General features: G+C 44.8%; 1 protein-coding gene across 2 annotated transcripts in view; it reads right to left on the reverse strand.

Moving 5' to 3' along the window:
- Nucleotides 1-3,963: 3,963 nt before the first annotated feature.
- LETMD1 (LETM1 domain containing 1) overlaps nucleotides 3,964-15,422 on the reverse strand; it is a 101,559-nt gene continuing 90,100 nt past the window's right edge. For both annotated transcript variants that reach the window (XM_063952292.1, XM_063952293.1), the window contains exons 8-9: nucleotides 7,857-7,953; nucleotides 3,964-5,120 (exon numbers count right to left, since the gene is read on the reverse strand). In XM_063952292.1, the coding sequence (XP_063808362.1) occupies nucleotides 5,047-5,120; nucleotides 7,857-7,953 (171 nt within the window). In that variant the 3' untranslated portion in view covers nucleotides 3,964-5,046. The remainder of the gene's footprint in view (nucleotides 5,121-7,856; nucleotides 7,954-15,422) is intronic.

Below are 15,422 nucleotides of genomic sequence, written 5' to 3' on the forward strand. Positions count from 1 at the left end.
CCCTTGACATGGCTATGTGAGAAAACATACACCCACACACACAGGAAAATGTCAGACACAGTTTCCCCCCAAGTATGACACAGAGAAACACAGAGCTTGGAGCCAGCACACACACAGCGCTTCCCTAGGTAGATATAATACAACTACCTGGCGCTGACTGTGTACTTTAGTAGACTACACAGTAATTACACAGCCCCCCCTCCTTCTACAACCCCCTGGTACCGCACAGGATAGCTGGAGTTGCGTGGAGGGACACACTCCCCGTCAGCGTCTCTGTGGTTTGATCTGCAGGCAGGAAAACGGTGCTGAACGCTTCTGGGTTCGCTCTGAGGACAAGCTCCGCCCCCTGAACATGGCACTGCTTCCCGCACTTCACATCTTTATACTGGTCTGAGGAATGGTGCTCGCAGCGTTACCGAGGTCCCTGACAGCCTTGGTGACCAGTGTAAGGTTTATGCGCTGGCTCAGGGCGCCCCTCATAGCGCCGCACTGTGTACCGCTGAGCCTCCAAAGCGCAGTCAGTACTGCGCTTCCACCCTGTTGCCGCCATCTTCACAACAGCTCCCCGCTTGCTGGGGCGCCGGTGACTCACTCGCCACCGGAATCTTCTGGCTTTGTTAGGGGGTGGTGGCATGCTGCGGGAGTGAGCGGTCGCCTGGGGCGGCTAACGATCATCACTCTCAGGAGCTCAGTGTCCTGTCAGCAGAGATAGTGGCCTTTAACCTCTCAGGGTTGGACACTACTCCCCCCCCCCCCCCCCCTAAGTTCCCCGAAGCAGGGAGGCTGTTGCCAGCAGCCTCCCTGTGCCTAACTCTAAGAAAAATAATAAAACTAGAAAAACTCCTATGGAGCTCCCCTAGCTGTGACCGGCTCCTCTGGGCACATTTTCTAAACTGAATCTGGTAAGAGGGGCATAGAGGGAAGAGCCAGCCCACACTATTAAACTCTTAAAGTGCCAATGGCTCCTAGTGGACCTGTCTATACCCCATGGTACTAATGTGGACCCCAGCATCCTCTAGGACGTAATAATAATTCTGTAGGGATAAGCTAAGAAGGAGGGGTGGGGGGCTATGAGAGAGATGGGGGGCCCCACAATGTCTGATGGCAGCCCTGGGGATCACTCCTGGAGCACCTTTCCGTAAATAGAATTGATCCTCCACCTGCTGATGAAAAGATGTTTCAATGTCTTCTACTCCTGGTTACAGAGCTGGGATTTTAAAATGTAATTATGGCCCTCATTCCGAGTTGATCGGTCGCAAGGCGAATTTAGCAGAGTTACACACGCTAAGCCGCCGCCTACTGGGAGTGTATCTTAGCATCTTAAAATTGCGACCGATGTATTCGCAATATTGCGCTCACAAACTACTTAGCAGTTTTAGAGTAGCTCCAGACTTACTCTGCCTGTGCGATCAGTTCAGTGCTTGTCGTTCCTGGTTTGACGTCACAAACACACCCAGCGTTCGCCCAACCACTCCCCCGTTTCTCCGGCCACTCCTGCGTTTTTTCCGGAAACGGTAGCGTTTTCAGCCACACTCCCATAAAACGGCCTGTTTCCGCCCAGTAACACCCATTTCCTGTCAATCACATTACGATTGCCGGAGCGATGAAAAAGCCGTGAGTAAAAATACTATCTTCATAGCAAAGATACTTGGCGCAGTCGCAGTGCGAATATTGCGCATGCGCACTAAGCGGAATTTCACTGCGATGCGATGAAAAATACCGAGCGAACGACTCGGAATGAGGGCCTATGTTTGCAGTTTAAAGTACCAGAAGGACTCTAAGGACAATAAAACATCTCACTCCTGCCTGTTCTAAAACATGTGTTGTCCTTTATGAATAGCCTTACTTCATCAGTGGATCGCCACAGTTCAGAGGGAAAGTAAAATATTAGCCTTATAACAAATACCTTTGTGATTTCTTTTCAGTTCACCATGTAGAGGGCACTGTAAGGAGTCAGTACATCAAACTACACTGTATGTAAGCTAACCCCTTACCTCCATATCCCATAAGCCTAACCGGAATTAGGGATGGCCATCGTCGTGTCCGCCATCAACGGCTACACATACTTTCGATGGTATTTTTGCGCAGGAACAGCAAAACACTTAAGAGCCAGGGGCCGCTGGCTGACAACCTAGCACCTATGTGCAGCACCTGGCTCTTAAAAAAAAACAAAACAGCAAATCATAGGGTCCGTGGCTACCATCGATAGCAGGAAACCATCTGGTTCTCCATCATGGATGGTAAAAGTATTCGACATTGAGCATAAACCATCGAAGGTTTGTAAACATCGATGGTAATGCCTAACCAGAATTATCTTCTTTGTGTCTGAGTAGACACCAACTTGCTTGCAGCAGGAGCAGCTTTGTGAGTTTTATGTTGTTATGCTTAAGTGCTATCATTTTCTGATTTTGTATTGGGAGGGGATGCGTTCAGCATCCAGTCAGTCGGGATGCCGGCGGTCATGTGATTGATACTGAAACACCTGCACCGGAACACAGAACGGTGTCACCTATGTCTTAGCCCTAGCCACCACCCCAGGCGGGTTAGGGTAGGGGTAAAATAATTGCCCAGTGCCCTGTTGGCATTCTCAATGCCAGACTGCCAGTGTCGGTCATGTGACCGGCAGGATCCCATACCGAACCCATTGGGAGTTCTTTATAAAAACGTACGTGAAGGGCGGCATTTATGAGCACTATGCGCTCCAATCTCCTGGTCACCGGTGTGGAGGTATCCTTGTCCTGTCTGTCAGGTACCTCCAGGCATATTCAGCTGGTCCCAGACCTGTAGCAGAACCCGAGACCATGCACAGGGACTCCACAATGTAGCCCCATCTCTTTCACAGTGAATGAGTTAGGGCATATAGTGGTCTTCCCCTCCAGCAGTTTGAAAGGAGCCGGAGGGGTGGACGGAGGGGTCTAACACTGTCTCTGACCCCCCCCCCCCCCCCCCCCTCCCTGTCCCGGTCAGTCTCTGCAGCATGCTGGTAGGAATATGGATGCAAGAACTTCTTTCAAGGGAATAAACACAGGGGCTGGTAGTAGATATCACATTTCCCTCACAGATACTTCTTGTATGATCAATACCTAAGAGCACCGGATACACATGGAAACATCTACCAAATAATATCACACAACAACACATAACCACGAGTAAAGACCCAGAATAATCACCAGGGTATGAAGTAATTAAAGGACACGTGGCTAAACAATAACAAAAAACTGTCTAGCGAGTGTTTGGAATAAGGCGTTTGTAACTTTAGTCCTCCACACAATTCCAGTTTCTTTACAGGGAGGTTCAGAGAGACTCAGATCTGCAGGATTTTGAACAGTGGGAAGAAGCGTCTCCCAGTGGACCCGATGTGAAAGCTCTAATTCTTTTAATCTGGCAGACATTAGATTTTGATTAATCCAGTGGAAACTGTGGTTCCTGCGGTCGCTTTACTTAAAAAGTCAAAAGAAGCAGACTGTTCTTTTGCCTTCTATTTTCCAATGAAAGGCTTTCCAAAGGAGGCATTGCAGAAACCTGACAAGTATCATCTAAACTTCTCCAAATTGCAGATTCCAAGACAAATGAGCATTACAGAGGTAGTAGTGAGAACCTCTGAGCAGGGTACAGATATGGAAACTTCATGGCTCCAAGGGGAGGGTTTATATACCCAGAACCATTTTACATGGAGTTCTATTGTAAATCTGGATACACACCTGGCCGACCCATCGAGTGATTGGTAAGTGCATACACACTTAACAGTCGTTCGCCTGATATAGTGTGTCTAACGTGTCAGTCACTCTGCCCGTACACAAAGTCAGATGCGCTTATATATCTATAGATATAGCGGGCATTGGCTGTGCTGCACAGCCGACATGATATATATGTGAACAACGTTGTGTGTGTGTCTGTTAAAGAAGAAACGTTTTTGGAATATTTCTAAATGAGCAAGAAAACAAATTGTAACATAACTCAGGCTGTGTAAAAAGCTTGTTTTATAAATCTTAAACATTATGTACACATACACTGCACCAACACAAGCAGAAATAAAATACACAACCACATATGAAAACATAAAAAAACAACCTTTACCAACTGAAGGTTAATTGCAATATTTACTAAACAGCTAAAATAATTGACTTGATGGATTGTTTAGAAAGTGCTGTTGGTTTGCCTTACTTGCAGAGTCAGGAGACCCAGGCAAAGAAATAGATGGTGTAGTGGCAACAGTGGATCAAAAGACAACTGGGATATATCTAATTAGACGGTGGCTGTATAGATCAGTCAGTGGATCCTTTGCACTGTATGTGGAGTGTACCCCATTTCTCAGCAGTAACATATCCGGCACATTGTTGGGTGTCAGTTCTTGGAAACAAGTTGGTCTTTACTGAAGTCTGGACAAGATACAAGCCCCAAACTTTTCTTTCTTCCAAAGTCTTTTTACCACAATCCCAAGCATTAGAACAACATTCATAAAATAAAGTGAAGGTCAGATATACAGTTCATTAATAATTGATGAAACAAATGACTAAGCTTCAAGTTATTTTGATAATGACTAAGTACTTCTTCCTTTATTTGGTCCCATCTCTCAAAGGTGGAGATGTGTCAAACCTTGGATAGTTCAAGTACCAACCAATCAGCTTCTGTCATTTTACAGGCTGTGGGGCAGATTTAGCAATGAGGGATATTCTTGTTACCACTCGTTACAAATGACACATGACAGTTAGGAGCTGATTGGCTGGAGCACCATTTATTATTTGTTAAATCCACCCCTATGTTTGAAAAATGACAGAAGCTGATTGGGTGGTACTTTATCTCTCTCCAAGGTTTGATACATCGCCCCATGTGTTTTCCCTTTGAATATTTCTCCAGGTAAAGAGCGGTTTTTCACAACAATTTTAATAATGCACAATGTATTTTGAGAATATCACCCATCAAATACAGGAAGAACTTAACTCCCCCACTCAGTGCACTTTGTAAATAACCTGAGCGCATCAAGCTCTGTGGCTTAGGTCGTTACTAGGAGCAACTCTACGAGTAGAAGGACCATTGCCCAGATAATCACTTCTTTAAAGACTGGAGGTAGTTGGTGGATAGTAGGACCATACTGTGCAGCAATAAGGATGCCTCAGACACTGAAAAGAAACAGAAAACATTTATCAAAAGACTAATTTTATAGGGTCGAAATCAAGAAACATCTTAAAAGATGAATGATTCTTGCAGCACCAGAGAGGTTTTAAAATGTGTCTAGTAGAATGTATATTATATTACTAGCAGAGTGGATTGTAAGGGACTAAAGGAAGGTTGAAGAATGACAAGTGTTACAAACAGTGGCGGATTGAAAACCCTGCCCCCACCAGTGAGCCCCTAGTGATTGTAGTAGCTTCCTATTGGAAGCACAATCTGCTAATCACGTGCAGGACTGTGATTGGCAGCTAGGGCTTCCAATAGGCAGCCTTTCTGCCAGCAGTAATGTGCTTCTAGGACTGCAACATATGCTGTCTGTAAAAGCCGCATAAAACGGGGTGCGGGCCCGCATGCCCAAATTCTCCATTTATCTCCAACAGTGACCGCGGCTGGCGGAAGCCTGTTTTTAAAAAAAAATCATCCTTCCATCACGGTGCGGTGGCAGGTGCAGCCTGGGGGCAGAGCAGTGGGAAGTGCCGGCACAGGCAGCCCCCCTGAAGACAGCAGGTAGGAGCCGCCACTGGTTATAAATGACAAAGTATGGTTTAATACAGTTCTGTTAGCTTAAAGAACTAGTTTTGTATAAGTGGCCAAGTATGACAGTGAGGAAGGAGAATGGCAGGAATGTGTAAAGGAGGAAAGCTAGGGAAGAAAAGGATTGTGGGTAGGCAAGTCCAGCAAAGCTAAAATGGACACAGACCAGCAGCCATTTTCTGTCTGCAGGCAAACCTGAGGGATAAACAGGCTGTCACTGAGATAAAATGGATCTCGTGTAATAAAGGGAATAGAAGTGCTCCTAACAAAATCAAGATTCAGTAATATCCTGCTAGACCTTTTATTGTCATAGCATTGAAGTTAGGGATAGTAACATACTTACCGTTAGTCACACAAATCATTGTTAAGTTTAAGGCAAAAGATTGCCCAAAAAAGGTCAATTTAGGAGATATAGGGGGTAATTACAAGTTGATCACAGCAGGAATTTTGTTAGCAGTTGGGCAAAACCATGTGCACTGCAGGGGAGGCAGATTTAACATGTGCAGAGAGAGTTAGATTTGGGTGTGGTGTGTTCAATCTGCAGTCTAAATTGCAGTGTAAAAATAAAGCAGCCAGTATTTACCCTGCACAGAAATAAAATAACCCACTCAAATCTAACTCTTTCTGCACATGTTATATCTGCCTCCCCTGCAGTGCACATGGTTTTGCCCAACTGCTAACAAAATTCCTGCTGCGATCAACTTGGAATTACCCCCATAGAGACAAGGGAAGAGAAATGTATTCATGTAGTTTTGTTGATGGCCTTAAAACAGATAGCGGGAGAACAGCGCTTGTGGGTATATGTAATGGTGCACTCAGAAATTCATTCATCAAAATCTGCAATGTGGCTTGGTGAATACAATACAATATTTAATGAATATTAAAATACCTAAATAATAAATACATTTAAAAAACAATTCATGCACACAATGTATTAGAATGTGCTAATTACAGTAATGGGTATTGCAAATAGGATCTATTGTGCATGGAGTAGGTTGTGTCAAACGGTTAAACTCAGTCAATAGCCACCAGTGCATAAATGAAGAGGGGCGTACAAAAGAAAGGTTCCGGTACAATATCCAGCCAGAGTATTAATGGTGCCCTGTTGGCAGTATAGCCAGTCCGTGTGGTCCTTGAATTAGCAAGTAGTCCCCCGCACTGGATCTCCAAAAAGCAGTAGGAATGGCTTAGTTCTTGTCCACAAAGTGTTGCTGGGCCGGATATCAGATTAGAAATGTCCCATCAGGTGCAATGAGCTACTCAATGCGTTTCAGTGTGGCAATCACCACACACCTTCCTTTCTTTTATATGCACCTCTTCATTTATGCATTGGTGGTTATTGACGGAGTTTAACCATTTGATTACACCACCCAGATCACCAGATGTAATATAGATGATGCACAACTCCATTCCTAGTCCGCCCTGCATGTCAGTGCCGCTCCCCCCCCCGCAGAAGTGCAAAGGCATCGCACAGTGGCGATGCCTTTGCACTTCAAGAGTAGCTCCCGACCAGAGTGCAGCTTTAGAGTGCTGGCCGGGAACTACTCGTTTCTCCCTGGCCCGCAGTGGCTGCGTGTGACGTCGCGCAGCCGCCGCGGCCCCCCCCCCAACAGTCTGGCCACGCCTGCATTGGCCGGACCGCGCCCCCTAAATGGCGGCTTAACGCCGCCGTCCAGCCCCCTCAAGCCCAGCGACCGCCTCTGCCTCAGAGGCGATCGCTAAGCAACGACGGCTGGCATGCGCAGTTCCGACCCGAACGCTGCGAGAAACTGCAGCGAGCGATCGGGTCGGAATGACCCCCTAAGAGGATACCATTTTGTGTCAGATTTTATTAATCTTGTCCTTCAACTATGAAGCAAGATCCTGGGCACTGCCAGTAGATGGAGGATGCCGGAGGACTGACTACAGATTTCAAAAGCCTATGGTATTTGAAGCCTTAGAAGAGAGGAGAGGCTGGAAGTATGTTTGTTTAGGGGTGTTGATAACACATGTATAGGCATGGTAGACAGTAGTATATGAGAGGAAGGCATTAGAAGTTCAACATTTATGCCAATGAAATTCTAATTTGCAAGAAAGTTTTTAAAGGCATCTAGTGTGCAACGGACGACACAGGCATGGCCATGCAAGGAGGACAGGGAGACAGGAATTACCTGTTAGTTTGTCAGATAACTGGAGCCAACAGCGTAACCATTCTCTGCAGTCTTCTGTACTGAGGTGAGTGGAATTCAGCCCTCTGATATAACATGCCTGAGTCAAACGAATACAGAAAGCCATATAGGATATGGTTAATAAGACTTGGTAATTGCTTTGTTCTTAAAAGGGAAGTGCTGTTTAACAGACCAGCAACAGAAGTAAAGACACCCGGGGCATAGTGGAAACTATAATATGGAAGGCAGTTCTGTGCCCATTAGCCACATAATGTGAGACTTGTTTTGGCTCAGGCTGGCGGAGACCCTGAAGAATAAATATTTATTTTCTTTTTTTACAGAAGGAATAAGAAAAAACACTTTTTTTTTTTTAGATAATTATGACACAAAGAAGAGAAACAGAAGTCTATCCTCAGGATGGTCATTTGCTGAATGTAATGGCTTTCTGATATACCCTGGAGTAAGGTAGCTACAATCTATCATTCTGCAGACCTCTGTGATAGTTACAGAGAAGAGGCTCATGGGCAGATGGAAGGGAAATAACAAAACCATGTACACAAACCAATCTTTTCAAACATATTTGGCAAAATGATTACACATTAATATTTAAGTCTTACAATATACAGTAAGAGTAACAAAGTCAGAATAGAATCGTATATATTTTGCTTGTAATTCAAAGTAGGAGACTGTCACCTTGTGGGTAAGGACCTATTTCTCAATACAATCTTTATTTAAAACACTGCTTTCCCCCCCCCAAAATGTTGTAAAGCCCCGAAGAGCAAGCTGGCACCTTATAAATAAATGTAATAAAGGACGACGTTACCAGACACATTAAGCATGCGGGTGACGTAATTAACAACAGTGTCCAATTTTAATAATAGATTCTGGAGCGATGAGACAACATTTTCCGACCCCATGGGTAAAAGGGGACTGAGGGGTAAATGTATGAAGCAGTGATAAGAGTGGAGAAGTTGCCCATGGCAACCAATCAGCTGCTCCAGACAATTGTATAGTATGAAAATGATAAATGTTACTTCAATGCTGATTGGTTGCCATGGGCAACTTCTCCACTGGCTCACGTCTCCATTCTTATCACTGCTTCATACATTTACCCCATAATTACTATTATTCTCTGTACAGCGCAATGTAAAGTGGATAAGCTATATAAATAAATAAATCATGTTCTCTCTGGTTACGCTGCAATATAGAAAACAGCAGTGAGAACTAATTTCTCCTTCTGTAGTTAGAACAGCAATACACAGAATAGATCTAGCGGTTTATATAAGAGGCACTGGGTTATAAAACCCGGGGCTTTTGAGCGTGTTTATGTCCAATATTTAAAAGGACAATGCTTTTAATAGCAATGTCTTGCTAGTAAGAGCATTGCACTTTTAAATATTTAGCAAACATGATCAAATGTAATGAACTCGATAATTTGTTCAATTTAAAAAGAACATAGAAACCTAACAAACAAGCTAATTTAAAATAACTAAAAAATAGACGTTATGGTAAGAACTTACCGCTGATAACGTAATTTCTCTTATGTCCACAGGTATCCACAGGATAACATTGGGATATGCCGGAGCGACAGCGGAAATGACACCAAACGGTCACTAACTTTCTGGCCTCCCAGGATGCATCGGGGCTTCACCATATAATCCCGCCCACTGACTTAGTCAAATCAGTTCTTTCCACAGCGATTAGGCAGGAGCATCAGGTAGAAACCTATTTAGGCGATAAGAACACACATGCACACCCTTCCATACAAGAGGGAAGAGGTTTAGTGATTGTCAAGATCCTCAAATCAGGTGCGTCAGGGTGGGACCCCTGTGGATACCTGTGGACATAAGAGAAATGACGTTATCAACGGTAAGTTCTTACCATAACGTCTATTTCTCTGGCTGGGTCCACAGGTTATCCACAGGATAACATTGGGATTCCCAAAGCCAGTTTTAGTGGTGGGGACGCTCCTGATTACACAGGAGGACCTTTCACACGAAATCTGCGTCATGAGAGGCAAAAGTATCCAAGGCATAATGTCTAATGAATGTGTTTATGGAAGACCATGTGGCTGCCTTACAAATCTGTTCTGCTGAAGCACCCTGTTGTGCTGCCCATGAAGGACCTACCTTACGTGTAGAGTGAGCAGAGACATTAGCCGGAGTAGGGAGATCTGCATGAGAATAAGCTTCTGATATTACCATTCGGAGCCATCTTGCCAGTGTCTGTTTACTAGCAGGTCATCCTCTTATATGAAATCCGTAGAGGATGAAGAGAGAATCTGTTTTTCTGATGGCACTAGTACGATCTATGTAGATTCTTAATGCTCGGACTACGTCCAGCGACGCTTCTCCCGCAGAAAGTCCCGATACCTGAAAAGCTGGGACTACAATCTCTTCGTTAAGGTGAAACTTTGAAACCACCTTTGGAAGATAACCAGATCTAGTTCTGAGAACTGCTCTATCTGGGAAAAAACTTAGGAAAGGAGACTTACACGATAACGCTCCTAAATCTGACACTCTTCTGGCTGACGCCATTGCCAGTAGAAAAAGTACTTCAGCCGTTAACCATTTAAGATCTGCTCTCTTAAGTGGTTCGAACAGAGGTCCCTGAAGGAATCTAAGAACTAGATTCAAATCCCAGGGAGATGCAGAAGGAACAAATGGAGGTTGAATATGTACAACTCCCTGAAAGAAGTACGTACATCCTGTAAACCAGCAATCTTTCACTGAAACCATACAGTTAACACGGATACTTGAACTCTCAAGGAAGCTACTTTCAAACCTTTATCCAATCCTGCTTGAAGGAAATCCAAAATCCTGGATACTTTAAAAGATCTTGGATTCAAACTTTTTTCAGTACACCAATGAATATAGGCTTGCCATATTCGGTGATAAACACGAGCTGAAGAAGGCTTTCTTGCTCTAAGCATGGTTTGGATTAATTGTTTTGAAAATCCTCTAGCTTCTAAGATAGAGGTTTCAACAGCCACGCCGTCAAAGCCAGACGATCCAGATGGCTGTGACAACAAGGACCCTGCATTAGCAGATCTGGACGTTGAGGGAGCAGTATCGGTGCTTCCACGGACAGTCTCAGTAAATCTGTGTACCAATGCCTTCTTGGCCAAGCTGGAGCTATTAGAATTATGGCTCCCTTTGCTTGCTTTATTTTTCTCACTACTCTGGGTAACAGAGATATTGGAGAGAACAGATACGCCAGATGAAATTTCCATTCTACTGACAGTGCGTCTACAAGGACCGCTCCGGGATCCTTTGTTCTTGATACGTACCTCGGAACTTTGTTGTTTAGACGAGACGTCATGAGATCTATCTCCGGTAGACCCCATCTGTTCACTATCATCTGAAACACTTCTGGGTGTAATGCCCATTCGGTTTCCTGAATGGTGTGTCGACTGAGAAAATCCGCTTCTTAGTTCAGTACACCTGGGACAAACACTGCTGACAATGCTGGGAGATGGAGTTCTGCCCATCTTAGAATGGGAGTTACTTCCTCCATCAGTCTCTTGCTGTGAGTTCCTCCTTGATGGATTGAGGTACGCTACTGCTGTCGCATTGTCTGAGCGAATCTGGACCGGTCTTCCTTGCAGACTGTCCTTTGCCTGAACTAGAGCCATATAAATGGCCCTTATTTCCAACAGATTTATTGGCAGGCGACTTTCCCTTACGGTCCATTTTCCCTGGAACCAAAGGCTTCCGAGTACCGCACCCCAGCCTTGCAGACTGGCATCTGTTGTCAGGACTTGCCATTCTTTTATCCAAAAGGGTCTCCCCTTGTTTAAATGGTCCGCCTGTAGCCACCACGCTAGAGACCTTTTTACGTTTACTGGAAACTTTATCATCTGCTTTTTTATCGCCTGATGATTTCCGTTCAATTTGGTCAGAATAAGGTGCTGTAATGGTCTTGAGTGGAATTGCGCATATTCCACCATGTCGAAGGTTGATACCATCAGACCCAACAACCGCATTGCTGCATGGATTGACATTGGCCCTCATTCCAAGTGGTTCGCTCGCAAGCTGCTTTTAGCAGCATTGCACACGCTAAGCCGCCTCCTACTGGGAGTGAATCTTAGCTTAGCAAAATTGCGAACGAAAGATTCTCTAAATTGCGATTAGAAATTTCTTTGCAGTTTCTGAGTAGCTCGAGACTTACTCTGCCACTGCGATCAGTTCAGTCAGTTTCGTTCCTGGTTTGACGTCACAAACACACCCAGCGTTCGCCCAGACACTCCCCCGTTTCTCCAGCCACTCCCGCGTTTTTCCCAGAAACGGCAGCGTTTTTTCACACACTCCCATAAAACGTCCAGTTTCCGCCCAGAAACACCCACTTCCTGTCAATCACATTACGATCACCAGAACGAAGAAAAAACCTCGTAATGCCGTGAGTAAAATACCAAACTTCTTAGCAAATTTACTTGGCGCAGTCGCAGTGCGAACATTGCGCATGCGCAATTAGCGGAAAATCGATGCGATGCGAAGAAAATTACCGAGCGAACAACTGGGAATGACCACCATTGTCTGGGTGTGCAACGTTTCCCGAGTCATGACTTGCACCTTGACTATCTTTTTCTCTGGTAAGAGAACTTTTTGTAGACCTGAATCCAATATGGCCCTCAAATGAACCATCCGCTGTGGCGGATTCAGAGACGACTTTTCCCAATTTATAAGCCACCCGTGTCTCTGTAAACAAACTACTGTCTGTTGAAGATGGCTCAAAAGTAACTCCTGCGAATGTGCTAGGATTAACAGGTCATCTAGGCATGGGAATATCCTTATCCCCTGCTTGCGGAGATAAGCTGCCATAACCACCATAATTTTGGTAAATACCCTGGGTGCTGTTGCTAGCCCGAAGGGCAAGGCTTGGAACTGAAATGTTCCTGGAGGATGGCAAACCTGAGGTAACACTGATGCGACCGTGCTATAGGCACATGTAGGTAAGCATCCTGTACATCCAGAGATATAATGTAATCTCCCGGTTCCATAGCCAACATTATGGAGCGTAAAGTCTCCATGTGGAACCTTGGAATCCAAATGTATTTGTTTAACATTTTGAGATTTGGTTGAAATGACCCATTTGGCTTCTGAATCAGAAATACATTGGAGTAAGACCCCTGTCCCCTTTGTGATGGCGGTACTGGGACAATCACACCTGACTGCAGTAATTTTTGGACTGCTTCTTGCAGGGCACTGGCCTTCGACTCTATACGAGATGGGCTGGTGCAAAAAAATCTTTGAGGAGGCTGCCTCCTGAATGGGAACCCATACCCCTGAGAAACCACCTTCTGCACCCAAGCATCTGTTGTCGACTGTTGCCACATGTGTACAAAATGAAGGAGTCGGCCCCCAACCCTGGAATCCTCCAGGCGGAGGCCCGTCTCTTCAGGCTGATGGTTGCTGTTCAGGCTTGGAAGCTGGCTTTCTACTAGCCCATTGCTTCCTACCCCTGGCTGATCTATTGGACTGGGGTTGCTTAGACTCCTCTTTAGCTTTAGCTTTGCCTTGCCATCGAAATGGCCGAAACTTTGAACCCTTGGACTTAGGGTTATAACTAGCCGGAAATCTGACCTTCTTTGATTCAGCTTCCGATTCTAGAATATCAGACAATTGTTTTCCAAACAATATATTACCCATGAAAGGCAATGCTTCCAATTCTTTCTTGGATTCAGCATCTGCTTTCCAGGTTCGTAGCCAAACTGCTCTACGAGCGGCTACTGCCAAGTCTGAAGCTTTAGAAGCAATTGTACCCATATCAATTGCTGCTTCTTCAAAGAATTGGGAAGATTGTCTTAAACGGCTTAAATGATACTCTTGCTACCTATTAGGAGGAGAGAGGCCATTCTCTAGTTCCTCTAACCATTCGCCCATTGCCTTTGCTATCCAGGCCGAAGCCATTGCAGGTCTTACCACTGCTCCTGAGAAAATGTTTTTTTCAAGAAGCTATCTACCCTTCTGTCTGTGACATCATTTAGTGAGGTAGATGACAGTGGTAAAGCAGATTTATGCACAAGTCGCAGTACATGTGCATCTACTGTTGGAGGAACTTCTCTTTTCGAACAATTCGCTGCTGGAAATGGATAATAAGAATTCCATCTTTTTGGAATCTTATACTTTTTACTGGCCGTCGCCCAAGACTCTTCCATCATTTCCGTCAGCTCATCTGACGCTGGGAATTCAGTTTTAACTGTTTTTGTTCGTTTAAACACAGGTGCTTTAGATTTTGACACTGTCTTGGCTGACTCTTCCAAAGAGAGAACAGCCTTCACAGCATCAATAAGTTCAGCTACATCCTCTGAACTAAAACTCTGCGACTGATCATCATACAGAGTTTTTGAATATACTGTATCATCATCTGTTGTATCATCTTGTGTAGTCTGCCACATAGACGCATCTGTCTTAGTCTTACCTGTCCCTTGGTTACTTGTAGAGGCTACTGGAACCAACCCATAGGAAGGGAGCTGCATGTATGGGTTAATAGTGTAACCTAACCCCTGGGGTGGTGCTGCCGGAGTTAACCTATCCGCTATTGAAGACAAAGTCTTTGCGAACGTACTCCATGGTGGCTCTGCTGGTTGTTGAACCAAATCCTGTTTTTTACTTTGCTGAAAAGCAAAAACAGTTCGCACACAACCCCTCATAAGTGACCAACTGGTTCATACCAATTAACCCTGTTTTACAAGATAAGCATGTTAGGGATGTAGGAGTGCCTGATAAATTCTCCTAGTCACTTTTGCCGCTCACAGACATGGTAATATTCTGTTTATGACTACACAATTTGTGACTGAAAATCACCTATATATGGATATATAGAAGTGAGATCAATCTGACCACAGCCGTGCACCTGAATTTAGGGTCAGAACAGGACTGACGACATAAAAAAGTCAGCACACATACTAGCAGTCAGTCACATGTTAAGGCATTAAACATTGTCATATGAGAATATAACCCCCATAACAACTTACAAGTAAGTAGGAAAATTGTTCTTCTGTTTTTAACTGTTTTTTTTCAAACATAACATGCAGAAACAACAGTAATATACAGGTCTCATATGCAATATGTACTAAAATTAACAATTCATACTAACAAGTAGAGAGAATTTTTAGTACTGTATACCCTTCCTCCATAGAGCGGGATACAGGGAGACTCACCACACTTCCATATCCAAACAAATACGCTCGCAAGACGCTGAGTGGATTCAGACGCTACTGGTGTACACTGCCGTTCTGATAACTGATGCAAGACACGGACGCTCACTAATGGACACGGACGCTCAGTGAAATGCCACGTGTATGCTAAGGCCTGCGCCTCGGTCCGGCAATCTCTAGTGTACACAACCGCGGCATCTAAGCTGTGACAGAGTACCCTCGTGGTAGCGTCCGAGACGGAAGTGAGGCCATTCAGTTCATGGACGGGAGACGCGCGGAAACTGGTCATAAACTTGGGGGAGGGGCGGCCAGGAGAGCGTCTGATTCCCCCCCGTTGACTTAAACTTTAAGGATCGCGGCCTCAACCTAGTCCTGGCGCCTATGATCCCTAGAGTGTAGCGCTGTCGCAC

Source organism: Pseudophryne corroboree, chromosome 2 (genome assembly GCF_028390025.1).
Source record: "Pseudophryne corroboree isolate aPseCor3 chromosome 2, aPseCor3.hap2, whole genome shotgun sequence".
Classification (NCBI taxonomy): domain Eukaryota; kingdom Metazoa; phylum Chordata; class Amphibia; order Anura; family Myobatrachidae; genus Pseudophryne; species Pseudophryne corroboree.